We start from the raw sequence: 16,519 nt of genomic DNA, 5'->3' as shown, positions 1-16,519 counted from the left end.
CACCCCGAACTGTCGAGATCCAATCATCCAGATAAGTTAAAATATTGGCCTTTCAGAACAAATAACTCAGACCTCTACACGCTTCAATAATTAACTCTTTGTTTATTTTTTTTTAAGAGAAGTACATCAGAAAACAAGTGTTATCAAAGAAATGGCACAAAGCTTTGCAGAAAGAAGCAAAGAAACATTGTTACCCAGTAAAGGATATTCAGACAACAGAGGATTTGGTCGCCATGAAGGTTGTTGGCAAAGGTTTTTTCTATCTATTTGTGACAGAGTTGCCAAATCTTGTAGTGAGTTTCAACAAGCTGCACTCAAGGCGTATGAAATGGGTTGGTCTGATCCAAGAAAAGTGGTGTTTGCAGCTAAAATGGGTCTTACTCTCTCCTTTGTTTCACTTCTCATTTTCTTCAGAGAACCATTGAATTATATTGGTCAATACTCTATATGGGCTATCCTCACCGTTGTTGTAGTATTTGAATTTAGCATAGGTAAGAAAAGTGTAATGAACTTACGTTTTTTTTTTTTTTCTTTATTTGATCTGCACGATTTGATCCATGAACATGTATGTTGGATTTGTTGGTGCATATATGTAGGGGCTACGCTAAATAAAGGATTTAATCGAGCACTTGGGACATTATCCGCTGGAGCACTAGCTTTGGGCATTGCTGAATTGTCAGAGTTGGTAGGACAATTGCAAGAAGTTGTAATTGTTCTCAGCATCTTTATTGCAGGTTTTTTCCATAATGAAGAATTCTATAAGATGTGTTAGTGTCAGTAAGAAGCCGTTAGATGCATTTCTTTTTGTTGATAATGAAAATTTCAATTGATTGAGCTTTAAATGTTTCTGCTTCTTAGGATTTTGTGCAACTTATTTGAAGTTGTACCCTCCAATGAAGTCTTATGAATATGGATTCCGGGTTTTCTTGTTGACCTTCTGTATTGTATTGGTTTCTGGAAGTTCCCATTTTGTTCAAACGGCCGTTTCTAGATTGCTGTTAATTGCAGTTGGAGCTGGTGTTTGTTTACTTGTAAATATATGTGTTTACCCAATATGGGCCGGTGAGGATTTGCACAAATTGGTGGTGAAAAATTTTAAGGGAGTTGCAAATTCTCTGGAAGGTTAGTTTTTATTTTTTATTTTTTTTTCTATCTTGATGGCTTTTAGTTTTGATCTTGACTCGTAACTGTAATCCTTTGTATAGGTTGTGTCAATATGTATTTACAATCTATTGAATATACTAGGATACCGTCGAAAATTCTTCTCTATCAAGCTTCAGACGATCCTTTATATAGTGGATATAGAGCCGTATTGGAATCTACAAGCCAAGAGGATTCTCTGGTATGCTGTGCTTACATGGTTCCAAGTATTTTATTTTCTGACTGAAAAAATTTCCCTTTCAAGAATTGGTATCGTTAAGGTTTTCTTTTTTCCTTTCTAGCTTGGTTTTGCAGAATGGGAGCCACCACATGGACCTTACAAAATGTTCAATTATCCTTGGAGTGCATATGTTAAAGCTAGTGGCGCTCTTAGGCATTGTACATTCATGGTTATGGCAATGCATGGGAGTATACTTTCAGAGATTGGGGTAATAAAACTAATTTTGCTCATTCTATTCATTTCAGTTATACCATCTTCATTCTTATTTGGATGTTGTTACCCCATTTAAATTTTATTTTTGTCTGTCTTCCTATTTGTCTTTATGGTGAGAGACGCCTAAATTTTCAGATGCTCAATGTATTTTTAAACTGAAACCTTGTTTATTATATTATCTCATCCTACTCAACGTACCAAACAGGCCAAAGTTTCATTTGCAGGCATCATCTGAATTAAGGCAGGTTTTTAAGAACGAGATTCAAAGGGTAGGGAATGAAGGAGCTAAAGTGTTACGCCTGCTGGGAGAAAAAGTAGAAAGAATGGAAAAACTCGGCCCTGGAGACCTGCTTCAGGAGGTTCATAAAGCTGCAGAAGATCTGCAAATGATGATTGACCAAAAATCTTATCTTTTGGTCAGTCCAGAGAGATGGGAAAGTGGAAATCGACCCGACACATTGGAAGATCCTGAACACATTCAAGAACTAAAAGATAATGAGCACCAACCTTCTGTGGTAAATTCTCCAAGTGAATCAACTCCCAACCTAAAATCAACCCAGACATTGAGAGACTATGATCCTCACGACCCGTACATGGGCAGTAATCTCGCCGTTCCCCAGTGTGTTTCTGGAGAAAACGTGCTCAAACATCAGACAATGTGGCCTTCACGACTCTCATTGATAGGTGATAACATTCTCAATGAACGTGAATTACTGACATATGAAAGTGCAAGTGCATTATCACTGGCAACATTCACTTCTTTGTTGATAGAGTTTGTTGCAAGGCTTCAGAATCTCGTAAACTCATTTGAAGAACTCAGTAAGAAAGCGAAATTCAAGGATCCAGTAGACATAATTGATACACCGGTTGTTGGTATCTGGACACGGTTGTTCAAGTTCATATGCTACAAGGACTGAGGTACTTATATTCGAGTAAAAAATGGAAGAATGAATACATCAAGATATACTATACATGAGCAGAATTTCACCTGCGTAAGTAGTGATCTCGTTATTACTTGTCTCTTGGATTTTAGTTTTTTCCGTCTTATGGGAATAATATATATGATACACTGTATTTTTCAGCAAAAGGAAGAATTACCAAGCACCCGTAGATATGAGGATCGAAGCGTACTACACAAAAAATTGAAGGATTGAACTTGAAAACAGGTATAAAGAAAGAAAGAACCAAGAATGGTTCTAGCTGGGAACGAAGCTTTTCTGAGTACTAGGATGATTATATTTTTCTTAATTTGTTCATCTGTGAGGAAAGGATTTAAAGTGCATTCATTTTTATTCAGAAGATATTTAAAGAGCTGTTCCCTCTCAAATTTCCGCCATTTGTCATTTCATAGTTCAGACAGATTAATTAAGATCCTTTGAGAAAATTATCAGTTTAAATAATCTGATAGTAGTCTTTGCTCTGTTACGAACAGTAAATCTAAAAATTATGAAATCAAATACAGAATCAACATAATTAGTAACCACATATTAGAAGCGAGTTTTCAGAGAGCAGCAGAAATTGATTTGCTGTAACTTTATCGACTCGAAAAGAGAAGATTTTCAATCTTTGCGGAGAAACTAGTGTTGTAACTTATTTAAGGTTTGATCTTTCAAGAAATAAAAATATTTAGTTTTCGGGTTTTGATTTAATGACAAATGTGAGATGTGGTCTTCAATGCGTGTGGTGCATAAAGGAGAACGGGCCATGTTTAGTGCTAAACCTGTTGCACGACCTGTGGTGTCAACCATGGAAGAATCCAAGCAACAAATAAGAATTGAGTAGCTAAATACAACATGTCATTGAAGGCATTTCCAGTTGAAGTGCTTTCTTCTTCTTCTAATTGTTTTTGGCAAGAAAAATAATAAATATTTATGAAATAAAAGAGAATTACTTTTGACTCTAGCACAAAGTTCGAAAAAACATGAGTTCAAGTGTAGAGGCCGGCCAGCCCATGCAATATAAAGTTACAGTTCGTGCTTTTCACATGTAACGCTATGTATATGTGGGTTGATTCGATACATTTTGACACATCAATTGCACAACTTACAATGACACATTTTACGGGAGTAAAACAAAACTATTGCTATGCGATCTCTTAATCTCGCTTAGATAAGTAATCGTGCTTTAAGTTTATATACTTTTTTAAAATATATTTTTCATGTTGGCTTTTGCTAAGTTGATTTAGGTGTTTAATACATTTAGAAAAATTATTATAGATGAATTTGGAGCATCTAGCAACACTATCTATAACTAGTACGATATCTATGGTGTTAAAAAGTGTCAACCACATATTTCTTGGAATTCACAACTTTTATTTTGAAATATTTCATCGACTTTATCAAGATATGCTAAACCTTTATCAAAAGCTATGTCAAACAACACAACAATTGTTTTATAAATAAATTTCTACCTGATATATAAGCGCAGGTCAATGATCTGGTGCCCAAAAACAAGACATGCAATCACCCCCTCATTTACAGTAAACACGGAAGTACCGGAAGCCAATTGATCTGCATTGTGATAACCTATGTTTCAAAAACAAATCAAGTCTTACTTGAAATACAATGTAACCTATATTGATTTACTAAAAATTACACGAGTAGTGATCTTGTAGGGGTCGGGAATGAGATAACCCTCATTGGGATTAGCAACAGAGTACTTGTCTGCTGTCATGTCACGGCCCATGAGATCTTCTGTTCTGCATCTGGACAGGAGATGCAACTTCTGATTTCTATGTTTTAAGTTCCAACAAACAGTACAAACGACCATAAGCCTCAAAATCTGGTTCGTGTTCTCAAATGAGTGAAAAAGAAGGTATCATCTATCAAGACAAACTCTATGCTGAACTGCAAAACAGAATGACAAATTTTTTTTTATTTCATTAATTTCTGCAACAACGATACTTGATGATCCAAGACCAAACTCTTTATTTTCATATTCGTAGTGACTCATTGTAATTATTTAGTTGTTTATTTATCTAAAATGGTATGTATTTTCGATTCTTCTTTTGTAGTCATTTTGTAACTGTATTTCTCAGATGGTTGCAATGTTCAAGAGTCCTCGTGAAACTGGATCATAGAAATATACACATTGTTAGTCACTCGGTTTACAGTTTATGTTATTAACCAACTTTATTTGGTTCTCGAAGTAATGAGTAAAAATTTATGCTTTGTGTTAGTCAAGTCCCTCAGTATCAATTAGTTTCTTTTAATGGGATGGATCGTACTATAAAAACTTGCGGAACATCGAATTAAACAAAAAGCAAAGTTCAATTGCCACTTGAAACAAAATAATGTTCGATGTTCTTAATTGTACAAGTGAAGTAGTTAATCAACACTTGCAAGTTGCAAACTAAATTTCACTTAATGACTTTGGTAAGAACTTTTATCTGAGGTAGCCTTTTTATTAATTGTCATTGAATTGCCTGCAGGAAAGATTGAACTAAATTATTTGATGAAATCGAGTAAAGTAAGAATAAAGTTCATAATCTAGAACTTGATTAGACTATATTAGAGATAATTAGAATCATAAGCACAGTTCAGGCTTTGGCTTCTAGTAATCTAGAATTTTTTTATTGTAGATTAACAGAATCATAAGCACTGTCTTCAAGTAATCTAGAATTTGATTAAAGACTATCAGAATCATAGGCACCGTTTAGCTTTGGCTTCAAGGAACCTAGAATTTGATTAGAGATTACCAAAATCATAAGCACTGCTTAGGTATGACTTCAAGTAATCTAGAATTTGATTACAGATTATCAGAATCATAACCAATTTTTAGGGTATGGTTTCAAGTAATCTAGATTTTGATTACAGGTTATCAAAATCATAATAGGAGGAGGGTTATTTACATTTCATTTGATAGTCAGAGGGGAATTGAAATGAGCACTATTAGATTATGACTTCAATTAATCTAGATTTTGATTATAGATTATCATATGTGCACACAAAAGACAACTATTTTTATAGAATAATGTTATGTAGTCCCATTGGCATTGCAAATCCCAATCTAGGTGGCATGAGATGATTGATTAAATAAAAGGTGAAATTAAATAAGTCATTTAATGCTATTTATCAATTAATGTCGCCTTAATGCCACCTAGACTAGGATTGCAATCCCGCTGGTGCTAAATAGCATTTTCATTCTTATAAATGCCTTTGAATGCTATTTGCCAGCTTTAGTTTGGGTCATCTTGTTACTGGATTGATAAATGCAGTGCATATTTTGATGAGTGACACCTCATCCTCCACTTCCCTCCACTCTCCTCCCCCATCTACAACCGTGTCCCCTATAAATTGCAAGAGCTTCCCTTTCTGCACTTTATTAGCAGCAATAGTTGTCAGTTATCACTCTGTTGCTTTGTGTGTGGTCTTTTGAATGCTACTTGTGGCGTAATAACATCTTTCTTAATGGAGCAAACAGGCTGCAGGAATCCCAAAGAAATATGCACCAACCATTGGCATTGCAGTTGATCATCGCCGTAGGAACAGTTCCTTGGAGGGTTTCCAAACTAATGTTCAGAGGCTGAAGACATACAAAGCCAAATTAGTTGTCTTCCCAAGACGCACTCGAAAATTCAAGGTACACATACCTTTCTGAACAAAAATCCTTCCCTTTTAATATATAGGACAGTTCAAGAATACTTTTCCTCTTTGCAGGCGGGTGATTCTGCTCCCGAGGAGTTGGCAACTGCCACACAAGTACAAGGTCCTTACTTGCCAATAGTTCGTGAGAAGCCAACTGTTGAGCTTGTGAAGGTTACAGACGAAATGAAGTCGTTCAAGGCATATGACAAGCTCCGTATTGAGCGAACAAATAAGCGCCATGTTGGTGTCAGGGCCAAGAGGGCTGCTGAGGCTGAGAAGGAAGAGAAGAAATAGCGAGTTTTAGTGACAGTGGATATCTGAATCAACTCTGCTTTTTGAAATTGGAATTATTTACTTTATTCTGTTTGAATCGGTAATTCTAGCTATTATATTGCCAGTTGAATGTATGAATTTTAAAATTTTGTCGTGTCATCATTTCACGTGGATTTGCATTTTCCTCTAGTCCTGTTTCTATTTTTTATCCTTTTAATCAAGACGATGGAAGAAAGGAATAGGCTTCAAGCCTGAGCAGTATCAAGTGCAGGTGTGGTGTGAAGAAAGTCTTGTTCATTGCATCTCTTTCGTACGTAAACAAGAATAAGAACATGCTCTTTTATTGCATGGTCTGAGTATTTTGCAAGTTGAAAATTAGCAGCCCATTTTCAATTTCTGATACATACCTGTAATTAGTGAACAAGCTTTTCTTCGAAATTCTTGTCTCTTTCTTAGCTGCTGTTGGTTTATTTAAAAAATTAGATTAAAATAAAAGTCAAAAATAATAATTAATTTTAGTTATACATTTCATAAGTTTACATTCATCAATTTTTATTGAAATCTATTAAAAAATTAATTCTCTTTTTATCTAAGTGAAATATGGGTTTAATTAATTATTTATAGTGCCATTATGCAAATGACTTCGTAAAAGTAAATTTGATTTTGAATTATTTTTATTAATATGTTTATCTTGCAATACAATCTGTTTGTGATTATCAATCTTTTATCAGCAAAGATATTTTTTTATAGCAACATTTGTATAATAATCATTCTCAAATAAACTAGTCAAATATGAATAATTAACTTATTAATACAAGAAGTGCATAAAAGGTAAATCATAACACGCGACTCCATTCATTTCATTTACGATAATGATTCACTACAATCCTTTCATCACAAGGGATCCATGACCCCACTCCAAAATTACAACCACCCCGAACTGTCGAGATCCAATCATCCAGATAAGTTAAAATATTGGCCTTTCAGAACAAATAACTCAGACCTCTACACGCTTCAATAATTAACTCTTTGTTTATTTTTTTTTAAGAGAAGTACATCAGAAAACAAGTGTTATCAAAGAAATGGCACAAAGCTTTGCAGAAAGAAGCAAAGAAACATTTCCTGGACCTCTAGCCCCCGGCCCCTCAGTGACTAGTGGAGGTAAATCGCAGGTTGTGCCCTTATTGGTTCCCAGGTTCCCACGTGGCTTTTACTCCTTCCCCAAAGGGACCCTCCTCCATAGTTATTACATCACCAAGCTGCTCCAACCCTTCCTCTGGTTATTACATCACTTGGCTGCTCCAACCAAGAATCGAACTCCCCACACTTGGTTCCAGAACCCCCAATGTGATTGTTCTGCCAACTTGAATGTGCCCTGGGGGGCAATTAACTCTTTGTTTATTTTTATTTTTTTTGTAAGAGAAGTAACATCAGAAAACAAGTGTTATCAAAGAAATGGCACAAAGCTTTGCAGAAAGAAGCAAAGAAACATTGTTACCCAGTAAAGGATATTCAGACAACAGAGGATTTGGTCGCCATGAAGGTTGTTGGCAAAGGTTTTTTCTATCTATTTGTGACAGAGTTGCCAAATCTTGTAGTGAGTTTCAACAAACTGCACTCAAGGCGTATGAAATGGGTTGGTCTGATCCAAGAAAAGTGGTGTTTGCAGCTAAAATGGGTCTTACTCTCTCCTTTGTTTCACTTCTCATTTTCTTCAGAGAACCATTGCATTATATTGGTCAATACTCTATATGGGCCATCCTCACCGTTGTTGTAGTATTTGATTTTAGCATAGGTAAGAAAAGTGTAATGAACTTACGTTTTTTTTTTTTTTTTTTCTTTATTTGATCTTCACGATTTGATCCATGAACATGTATGTTGGATTTGTTGGTGCATATATGTAGGGGCTACGCTAAATAAAGGATTTAATCGTGCACTTGGGACATTATCCGCTGGAGCACTAGCTTTGGGCATTGCTGAATTGTCAGAGTTGGTAGGACAATTGCAAGAAGTTGTAATTGTTCTCAGCATCTTTATTGCAGGTTTTTTCCATAATGAAGAATTCTATAAGATGTGTTAGTGTCAGTAAGAAGCCGTTAGATGCATTTCTTTTTGTTGATAATGAAAATTTCAATTGATTGAGCTTTAAATGTTTCTGCTTCTTAGGATTTTGTGCAACTTATTTGAAGTTGTACCCTCCAATGAAGTCTTATGAAAGTAAATCAATTATTTAATGAAATGTAATCACCACCTAAATTGAAGCTTAATGTCAGTGGTGCTGAATAGCATTACTTTATCTAAATGGTATAACACATTTAGAAACCTTAAATGCACAACATATAATGACACATTTAAGAGGGATAAACTAAAATTACTGCTACGCAGTCTCATAAGCTCGTCTAGATAACTAATCGTAATTGGTCATTTCTATTTTATTTTTTACTTGCCTTTACACAAATTTATATTTTCTTTAAATGAATTTTTCGCGTTCTCTTCTGCTAATTTCAGCTCCATTTGGGATTTATTTTGAAGCCAAATTTCTTATTCTTAGACAATCATAAGTTGTTTTAGGTGTTTGATAAATTTAGAAAAAAATGATTGTTGAAGAATCTGAGCACCTAACAAGAAAATTTGGGCAGCAGCAAAATGCTTTTCAACATAGGCAGGTTTTTTCCATAATGAAGAATTCTATAAGATGTGTTAGTGTCAGTAAGAAGCCGTTAGATGCATTTCTTTTTGTTGATAATGAAAATTTCAATTGATTGAGCTTTAAATGTTTCTGCTTCTTAGGATTTTGTGCAACTTATTTGAAGTTGTACCCTCCAATGAAGTCTTATGAATATGGATTCCGGGTTTTCTTGTTGACCTTCTGTATTGTATTGGTTTCTGGAAGTTCACATTTTGTTCAAACAGCCGTTTCTAGATTGCTGTTAATTGCAGTTGGAGCTGGTGTTTGTTTACTTGTAAATATTTGTGTTTACCCAATATGGGCCGGTGAGGATTTGCACAAATTGGTGGTGAAAAATTTTAAGGGAGTTGCAAATTCCTTGGAAGGTTAGTTTTTTTTATTTTTTTTCCTATCTTGATGGCTTTTAGTTTTGAACTTGACTCGTAACTGTAATCCTCTGTATAGGTTGTGTCAATATGTATTTGCAATCTATTGAATATACTAGGATACCGTCGAAAATTCTTCTCTATCAAGCTTCAGACGATCCTTTATATAGTGGATATAGAGCCGTATTGGAATCTACAAGCCAAGAGGATTCTCTGGTATGCTATGCTTACACGGTTCCAAGTATTTTATTTTCTGAGTGAAAAAATTTCCCTTTCGAGAATTGGTAACGTTAAGGTTTTCTTTTCCCTTTCTAGCTTGGTTTTGCAGAATGGGAGCCACCACATGGACCTTACAAAATGTTCAATTATCCTTGGAGTGCATATGTTAAAGCTAGTGGCGCTCTTAGGCATTGTACATTCATGGTTATGGCAATGCATGGAAGTATACTTTCCGAGATAGGGGTAATAAAACTAATTTTGTTCATTCTATTCATTTCAGTTATACCATCGTCATTCTTATTCGGATGTTGTTACCCCATTTAAATTTTTGTTTCTGTCTGTCTTCCATAAAATATCAAATTTAACTTTAATAATTAATTAATTCATTTCTTTCTCATAGGGTTTTTAATATTTCAAAAATAATTGAGAAACTAAATCATTGCTAGTCCATGCATTAAAGGTAATTTAAATCTATTTGAATATTTTTTTTCTATTGTATGCACTATGCTTTTGTTTTCAAACTTAAATAGAAACTTTATTTTTTATTTTAAAGTAAATATCGAACGTGAATAAATTTTTTTAGAAAAATATTTTATATTATTAAATATTGTTATAAAAGTAGTTTTTACAGTAGTTCTAATGAAAATAATAATACAAAAGAGATATCATTATAATCACTATATATTTTAGTAATTATATACGGGTGTAGCAATAAATTAATTGTATTTACCAAACGCTAAAATATTGATTTTGAAAAAAAATTCATCAATTTTATAATAAAGTTCATCAAACATTTAGAGTTTGTTTGGGAGTGATTTTAATAATTGATTTTTTGACTGTCGGGAGAAAAGTGGGGTCCATCCGTGAGAGAAGAAGTCAAACATGACGGCTTAAATAATGAAATAACGGTCGAAAAATCAATTTTTTGATCAAAAAATCACTTTCAAACAGGCTCTTAATTGATTCTTTCTCCAACATAGCAAAATCTGATTCTTTTGAAAACACAACAATTCCAAGCCAAACCACAACCTCTTACGTGCAAATTATGTTCACTTACACTTAAGCATCGCATTTAATAGTTTTAAGGATTTTTTAATTAGCATCTCTATATTACAAGTTTCTATCTTGATTCAATCTTCACCCGTTTTCGTCCATTTGACATGAAATATACTTCTTCTCCTTCCTTTTTCTTGATATATGGATGACAAAAGTCATTCGACCTTTGGGATTGACTCTAGTCAATCTTAATTAAATCTTCATTATATCCGAGATCCGATGCAATTGCGGTTAGGGTCCCACAAAAGAAACATATAGAATAATTCATATGGACAAAATTTCAGATGTCAACTTAGTGCAATCTCCTCTTTGATCTAATACAACATCATCCTACTCAACGTACCAAACAGGCCAAAGTTTCATTTGCAGGCATCATCTGAATTAAGGCAGGTTTTTAAGAACGAGATTCGGAGGGTAGGGAATGAAGGAGCTAAAGTGTTACGCCTGCTGGGAGAAAAAGTAGAAAGAATGGAAAAACTCGGCCCTGGAGACCTTCTTCAGGAGGTTCATAAAGCTGCAGAAGATCTGCAAATGATGATTGACCAAAAATCTTATCTTTTGGTCAGTCCAGAGAGATGGGAAAGTGGAAATCGACCCGACACATTGGAAGATCCTGAACACATTCAAGAACTGAAAGATAATGAGCACCAACCTTCTGTGGTAAATTCTCCAAGTGAATCAACTCTCAACCTAAAATCAACTGAGACATTGAGAGACTATGATCCTCACGACCCGTACATGAGCAGTAATCTTCCCGTTTCCCAGTGTGTTTCTAGAGAAAATGTGCTCAAACATCAGACAATGTGGCCTTCACGACTCTCATTGATAGGTGATAACATTCTCAATGAACGTGAATTACAGACATATGAAAGTGCAAGTGCATTATCACTGGCAACATTCACTTCTTTGTTGATAGAGTTTGTTGCAAGGCTTCAGAATCTCGTAAACTCATTTGAAGAACTCAGTGAGAAAGCGAAATTCAAGGATCCAGTAGACATAATTGATACACCGGTTGTTGGTATCTGGACACGGTTGTTCAAGTTCATATGCTGCAAGGACTGAGGTGGTCTTCCTTTTCATACTTATATTCGAGTAAAAAATGGAAGAATGAATACATCAAGATATACTATACATGAGCAGAATTTCACTTGCGTAAGTAGTGATCTCGTTATTTTTTGTCTCTTGGATTTTAGTTTTTCTGTCTTCTGTGAATAATAGATATGATACATTGTATTTTTTCAGCAAAAGGAAGACTTACCAAGCACCCATAGATAAGAGGATCGAAGCATACTGCACAAAAAATTGAAGGATTGAACTTGAAAACAGGTATAAAGAAAGAAAGAACCAAGAATGGATCTAGTTGGGAACCAAGCTCTCTGAATACTAAGATGATTATATGTTTCTTAATTTGTTCATCTATGAGGAAAGGATTTAAAGTGCATTCATTTTTATTCAGAAGATATTTAAAGAGCTGTTCCCTCTCAAATTTCCCCGATTTGTCATTTCATAGTTCAGACAGATTAATTAAGATCCTTTGAGAAAATTCAGTTTAAATAATCTGATGGTAGTCTTTGCTCTGTTACGAACAGTAAATCTAAAAATTATGAAATCAAATACAAAATCAACACAATTAGTGACCACATATTAGAAGAGTTTTCAGAGAGCAGCAGAAATTGATTCACTGTAACTTTATCTACTCGAAAAGAGAAGATTTTCAATCTTTGCGGAGAAACTAGTGTTGTAACTTATTTAAGTTTTGATCTTTCAAGAATTAAAACCATTTAGTTTTCGGGTTTTGATTTACTGACAAATGTGAGATTTGGTCTTCAATGCGTGTGGTACATAAAGGAGAACGGCCATGTTTAGTGCTAAACCTGTCGCACGACCTGTGGTGTCAACCATGGAAGAATCCAAGCAACAAATAAGAATTTAGTAGCTAAATACATGTCATTGAAGGCATTTCCAGTTGAAGTGCTTTCTTCTTCTGCTAATTGTTTTTGGCCAGAAAAATAGTAAATATTTATGAAACAAAGTTCGAAAAACATGAGTTCAAGTGTAGAGGCCGGCCAGCCCATGCAATAGAAACTTACAGGGCAGTTCGTGCTTTTCACATGTAATGCTATGTATATGTGGGTGATTCGACACATTTTGACACATCAATTGCACGACTTACAAGGACACGTTTCACGGGAGTAAAACAAAACTATTGCTATGCGATCTCTTAAACTCGCTTAGATAACTAATCATGCCTGGCCATTTCTATTTTTTACTTCCCTCTATACCGAAGTTTAAGTTTATATACTTTTTTAAACTAGATTTTTCATGTTGGCTTTTGCTAAGTTGATTTAGGTGTTTAATAAATTTAGAAAAATTATTATAGATGAATTTGGAGCATCTAGCAACAATTATCCACGACTAGTAAAAAGTAGTGTCAAAATCTAACAATTAGTTTAACCACATATTTCTGGGAATTCACAACTTTTATTTTGAAATATTTCATCAACTTTATCAAGATTTGCTAAACCTTTATCAAAAGCTATGTCAAACAACACAAAAATTGTTTTATAAATAAATTTCTACCTGATATATAAGCGCAGGTCAATGATCTGGTGCCCAAAAACAAGCCATGCAATCACCCCCTCATTTACAGTAAACACGAAAGTACCGGAAGCCAATTGATCTGCATGGTGATAACCTATGTTTCAAAAACAAATCAAGTCTTACTTGAAATACAATGTAACCTATATTGATTTACTAAAAATTACACGAGTAGTGATCTTGTAGGGGTCGGGAATGAGATAACCCTCATTGGGATTAGCAACAGAGTACTTGTCTGCTGTCATGTCACGGCCCATGAGATCTTCTGTTCTGCATCTGGACAGGAGATGCAACTTCTGATTTCTATGTTTTAAGTTCCAACAAACAGTACAAACGACCATAAGCCTCAAAATCTGGTTCGTGTATATCCCGAATCGAATAGTGTTCTCAAATGTGTGAAAAAGAAGGTATCATCTATCAAGACAACTCTATGCTGAACTGCAAATCAAAATGACAAAAAGATTTTTATTTCATTAATTTCTGCAACAACGATACTTGATTATCAAAGACCAAACTCTTTATTTTCATATTCATAGTGACTCATTGTAATTATTTAGTTGTTTATTTATCTAAAATGGTAAGTATTTTCGATTCTTCTTTTGTAGTCATTTTGTAACTGTATTTCTCAGATGGTTGCAATGTTCAAGAGTCCTCGTGAAACTGGATCATAGAAATAATCACATTGTTAGTCACTCGGTTTACAGTTTATGTTATTAACCAACTTTATTTGGTTCTCGAAGTAATGAGTAAAAATTTATGCTTTGTGTTAGTCAAGTCCCTCAGTATCTATTAGTTTCTTTTAATGGGATGGATCGTGCGGAAAATCTCATGTACTTCAAAAACTTGCGGAACATCGAATTAAACAAAAAGCAAAGTTCAATCGCCACTTCAAACAAAATAATGTTCGATGTTCTTAATTGTACAAGTGAAGTAGTTAATCAACACTTGCAAGTTGCAAACTAAATTTCACTTAATGACTTTGGTAAGAACTTTTATCTGAGGTAGCCTTTTTATTAATTGTCATTGAATTGCCTGCAGGAAAGATTGAACTAAATTATTTGATGAAATCGAGTAAAGTAAGAATAAAGTTCATAATCTAGAACTTGATTAGACTATATTAGAGATAATTAGAATCATAAGCACAGTTCAGGCTTTGGCTTCTAGTAATCTAGAATTTTTTTATTGTAGATTAACAGAATTATAAGCACTGTCTTCAAGTAATCTAGAATTTGATTAAAGACTATCAGAATCATAGGCACCGTTTAGCTTTGGCTTCAAGGAACCTAGAATTTGATTAGAGATTACCAAAATCATAAGCACTGCTTAGGTATGACTTCAAGTAATCTAGAATTTGATTACAGATTATCAGAATCATAACCAATTTTTAGGGTATGGTTTCAAGTAATCTAGATTTTGATTACAGGTTATCAAAATCATAATAGGAGGAGGGTTATTTACATTTCATTTGATAGTCAGAGGGGAATTGAAATGAGCACTATTAGATTATGACTTCAATTAATCTAGATTTTGATTATAGATTATCATATGTGCACACAAAAGACAACTATTTTTATAGAATAATGTTATGTAGCTCCATTGGCATTGCAAATCCCAATCTAGGTGGCATGAGATGATTGATTAAATAAAAGGTGAAATTAAATAAGTCATTTAATGCTATTTATCAATTAATGTCGCCTTAATGCCACCTAGACTAGGATTGCAATCCCGCTGGTGCTAAATAGCATTTTCATTCTTATAAATGCCTTTGAATGCTATTTACCAGCTTTAGTTTGGGTCATCTTGTTACTGGATTGATAAATGCAGTGCATATTTTGATGAGTGACACCTCATCCTCCACTCCCCTCCACTCTCCTCCCCCATCTACAACCGTGTCCCCTATAAATTGCAAGAGCAAGAGGGCAGTGCCTCATCAATTTCATTTCAAATCAACAAAAGGTTGGGAAAAAAAAAAAAAAGATAAAAATAAAAATAAAAAAATAATAAAAAAAGATGGGTTCATTCGATGTTAAACTTGTTATACTGTCTCTGAACTTGCTCTTCGTCACCCTATTGGAAGCACGCCCAAAGGCACATGTGGCTATTGTAGGTAACGTGCAAAGAGGTATTCTTACGATTCATTGTTATTCTGGAGATGATGATCTCGGAATCCATGATCTCGCCTACAACCAGTCTTTTCCATTCAATTTTGTGCCCAACATTTGGGGTAGTACCAAGTTTTTTTGTGACTTCACCACTCAATTCGGTTCAGGAAACTATGCTGTTTACGATAACCTAATGCAATCTCAAAGATGCGGTTATGATTGTGTGTGGTACATAAGGGAGAGCGGGCCATGTTTAATGCTAAATCCGGATAACAAACTGTGGTGTCAACCGTGGAAGAATCCACGCAAATGGTTGGACGAAACACATCAGAATTGAGTTGCTAAATAAAACATGTCATGGAAGGCATTTCCAGTTGAAGTACTCTCTTCTTTTTCTATTTGTTGTTAGCCTGAATAATAATAAATATTTATAGAATAAAAGAGAATTAATTTTGACTCTAGTACAAAGCTTGAAATACACCAGGTCGGCTGGGCCATGCCATGGAAAGTTAGAGGCCTGGCCATGCTTTCAAATGCAAGGCTACGTGAATGAATTATATTATCTAGCACTCGTGATTACACTTAATAGGCTTAATTAATTGAATCATGTGACATTGTATTTAAGTAAATCAATTATTTAATGAAATGTAATCACCACCTAAATTGAAGCTTAATGTCAGTGGTGCTGAATAGCATTACTTTATCTAAATGGTATAACACATTTAGAAACCTTAAATGCACAACATATAATGACACATTTAAGAGGAATAAACTGAAATTACTGCTACGCAGTCTCGTAAACATGTCTAGACAACTAATCATAATTGGTCATTTCTATCTTATGTTTTTACTTGCCTTTACACCCAAGTCTAAATTTATATTTTCTTTAAATGAAATTGTCACGAAAAAATGATTGTTGAAGAATCTGAGCACCTAACAAGAAAATTTGAGCAGCAGCAAAATGCTTTTCAACATATGCATTTAATTTCTTCAATTATCTATAATTAAATTATCAAATTTAACTTTAATAATTAATT

At 34.3% G+C, this 16,519-nt stretch overlaps 4 protein-coding genes across 7 annotated transcripts; all 4 read left to right on the top strand.

The window, feature by feature from the left end:
- The first annotated feature begins 51 nt into the window (after window positions 1-51).
- LOC111405674 (aluminum-activated malate transporter 4-like) lies at window positions 52-2,937 on the top strand. Of its 3 annotated transcripts, XM_023034671.1 has the most exons (8): window positions 52-491; window positions 597-734; window positions 859-1,122; window positions 1,206-1,342; window positions 1,443-1,589; window positions 1,819-2,278; window positions 2,366-2,586; window positions 2,677-2,937. In XM_023034671.1, the coding sequence occupies exons 1-7, from the start codon at window positions 152-154 to the stop codon at window positions 2,509-2,511; spliced, it is 1,632 nt and encodes a 543-aa protein (XP_022890439.1). In that variant the 5' UTR covers window positions 52-151; the 3' UTR covers window positions 2,512-2,586; window positions 2,677-2,937. The 3 variants fall into 3 exon arrangements, with proteins under 3 accessions (XP_022890439.1, XP_022890438.1, XP_022890437.1); XM_023034670.1 differs by having other exon boundaries at window positions 1,246-1,342; window positions 1,800-2,586; XM_023034669.1 differs by having other exon boundaries at window positions 53-491; window positions 1,819-2,586.
- A 1,455-nt stretch (window positions 2,938-4,392) lies between these two features.
- Window positions 4,393-6,684, top strand: LOC111406617 (60S ribosomal protein L13-1-like). Its single transcript, XM_023036005.1, has 5 exons — window positions 4,393-4,408; window positions 5,348-5,387; window positions 5,770-5,962; window positions 6,005-6,175; window positions 6,253-6,684. Exons 1-5 carry the CDS (start codon window positions 4,393-4,395, stop codon window positions 6,472-6,474), a joined length of 642 nt encoding a protein of 213 aa, XP_022891773.1. The 3' UTR covers window positions 6,475-6,684.
- A 728-nt stretch (window positions 6,685-7,412) lies between these two features.
- LOC111405673 (aluminum-activated malate transporter 4-like) lies at window positions 7,413-12,250 on the top strand. 2 transcript variants are annotated; one of them, XM_023034668.1, is made up of 8 exons: window positions 7,413-7,570; window positions 7,944-8,248; window positions 8,358-8,495; window positions 9,244-9,507; window positions 9,587-9,723; window positions 9,823-9,969; window positions 11,152-11,934; window positions 12,025-12,250. In XM_023034668.1, exons 1-7 carry the CDS (start codon window positions 7,536-7,538, stop codon window positions 11,842-11,844), a joined length of 1,719 nt encoding a protein of 572 aa, XP_022890436.1. In that variant the 5' UTR covers window positions 7,413-7,535; the 3' UTR covers window positions 11,845-11,934; window positions 12,025-12,250. The 2 variants fall into 2 exon arrangements, with proteins under 2 accessions (XP_022890436.1, XP_022890435.1); XM_023034667.1 differs by lacking the exon at window positions 7,413-7,570 and having other exon boundaries at window positions 7,863-8,248.
- Window positions 12,251-15,390: 3,140 nt separating this feature from the next.
- Window positions 15,391-15,819, top strand: LOC111406615 (S-protein homolog 5-like). The gene has a single exon (XM_023036004.1). It carries the CDS (start codon window positions 15,391-15,393, stop codon window positions 15,817-15,819), a length of 429 nt encoding a protein of 142 aa, XP_022891772.1.
- Window positions 15,820-16,519: the final 700 nt, after the last annotated feature.

Source organism: Olea europaea, chromosome 12 (assembly GCF_002742605.1).
Source record: "Olea europaea var. sylvestris chromosome 12, O_europaea_v1, whole genome shotgun sequence".
NCBI lineage: Eukaryota > Viridiplantae > Streptophyta > Magnoliopsida > Lamiales > Oleaceae > Olea > Olea europaea.
This window is presented reverse-complemented; position numbering and strand designations above follow the sequence as displayed.

Bases quoted from the DNA above. Each gene is read 5' to 3' on its own strand.
- LOC111406615 (XM_023036004.1), top strand. From the start codon at position 15,391: ATGGGTTCATTCGATGTTAAACTTGTTATACTGTCTCTGAACTTGCTC.
- LOC111406617 (XM_023036005.1), top strand. The intron at 5,388-5,769 runs GTAATCTAGATT...GCTATTTGCCAG, and splicing joins TTTTTAGGGTATGGTTTCAA to CTTTAGTTTGGGTCATCTTG. The intron at 5,963-6,004 runs GTCTTTTGAATG...CATCTTTCTTAA, and splicing joins ACTCTGTTGCTTTGTGTGTG to TGGAGCAAACAGGCTGCAGG.
- LOC111405674 (XM_023034669.1), top strand. From the start codon at position 152: ATGGCACAAAGCTTTGCAGAAAGAAGCAAAGAAACATTGTTACCCAGT. The intron at 492-596 runs GTAAGAAAAGTG...GCATATATGTAG, and splicing joins AGTATTTGAATTTAGCATAG to GGGCTACGCTAAATAAAGGA. The intron at 1,123-1,205 runs GTTAGTTTTTAT...TCCTTTGTATAG, and splicing joins AGTTGCAAATTCTCTGGAAG to GTTGTGTCAATATGTATTTA.
- LOC111405673 (XM_023034668.1), top strand. From the start codon at position 7,536: ATGGCACAAAGCTTTGCAGAAAGAAGCAAAGAAAC. The intron at 9,724-9,822 runs GTATGCTATGCT...TTCCCTTTCTAG, and splicing joins CAAGCCAAGAGGATTCTCTG to CTTGGTTTTGCAGAATGGGA. The intron at 9,970-11,151 runs GTAATAAAACTA...TTTCATTTGCAG, and splicing joins GTATACTTTCCGAGATAGGG to GCATCATCTGAATTAAGGCA.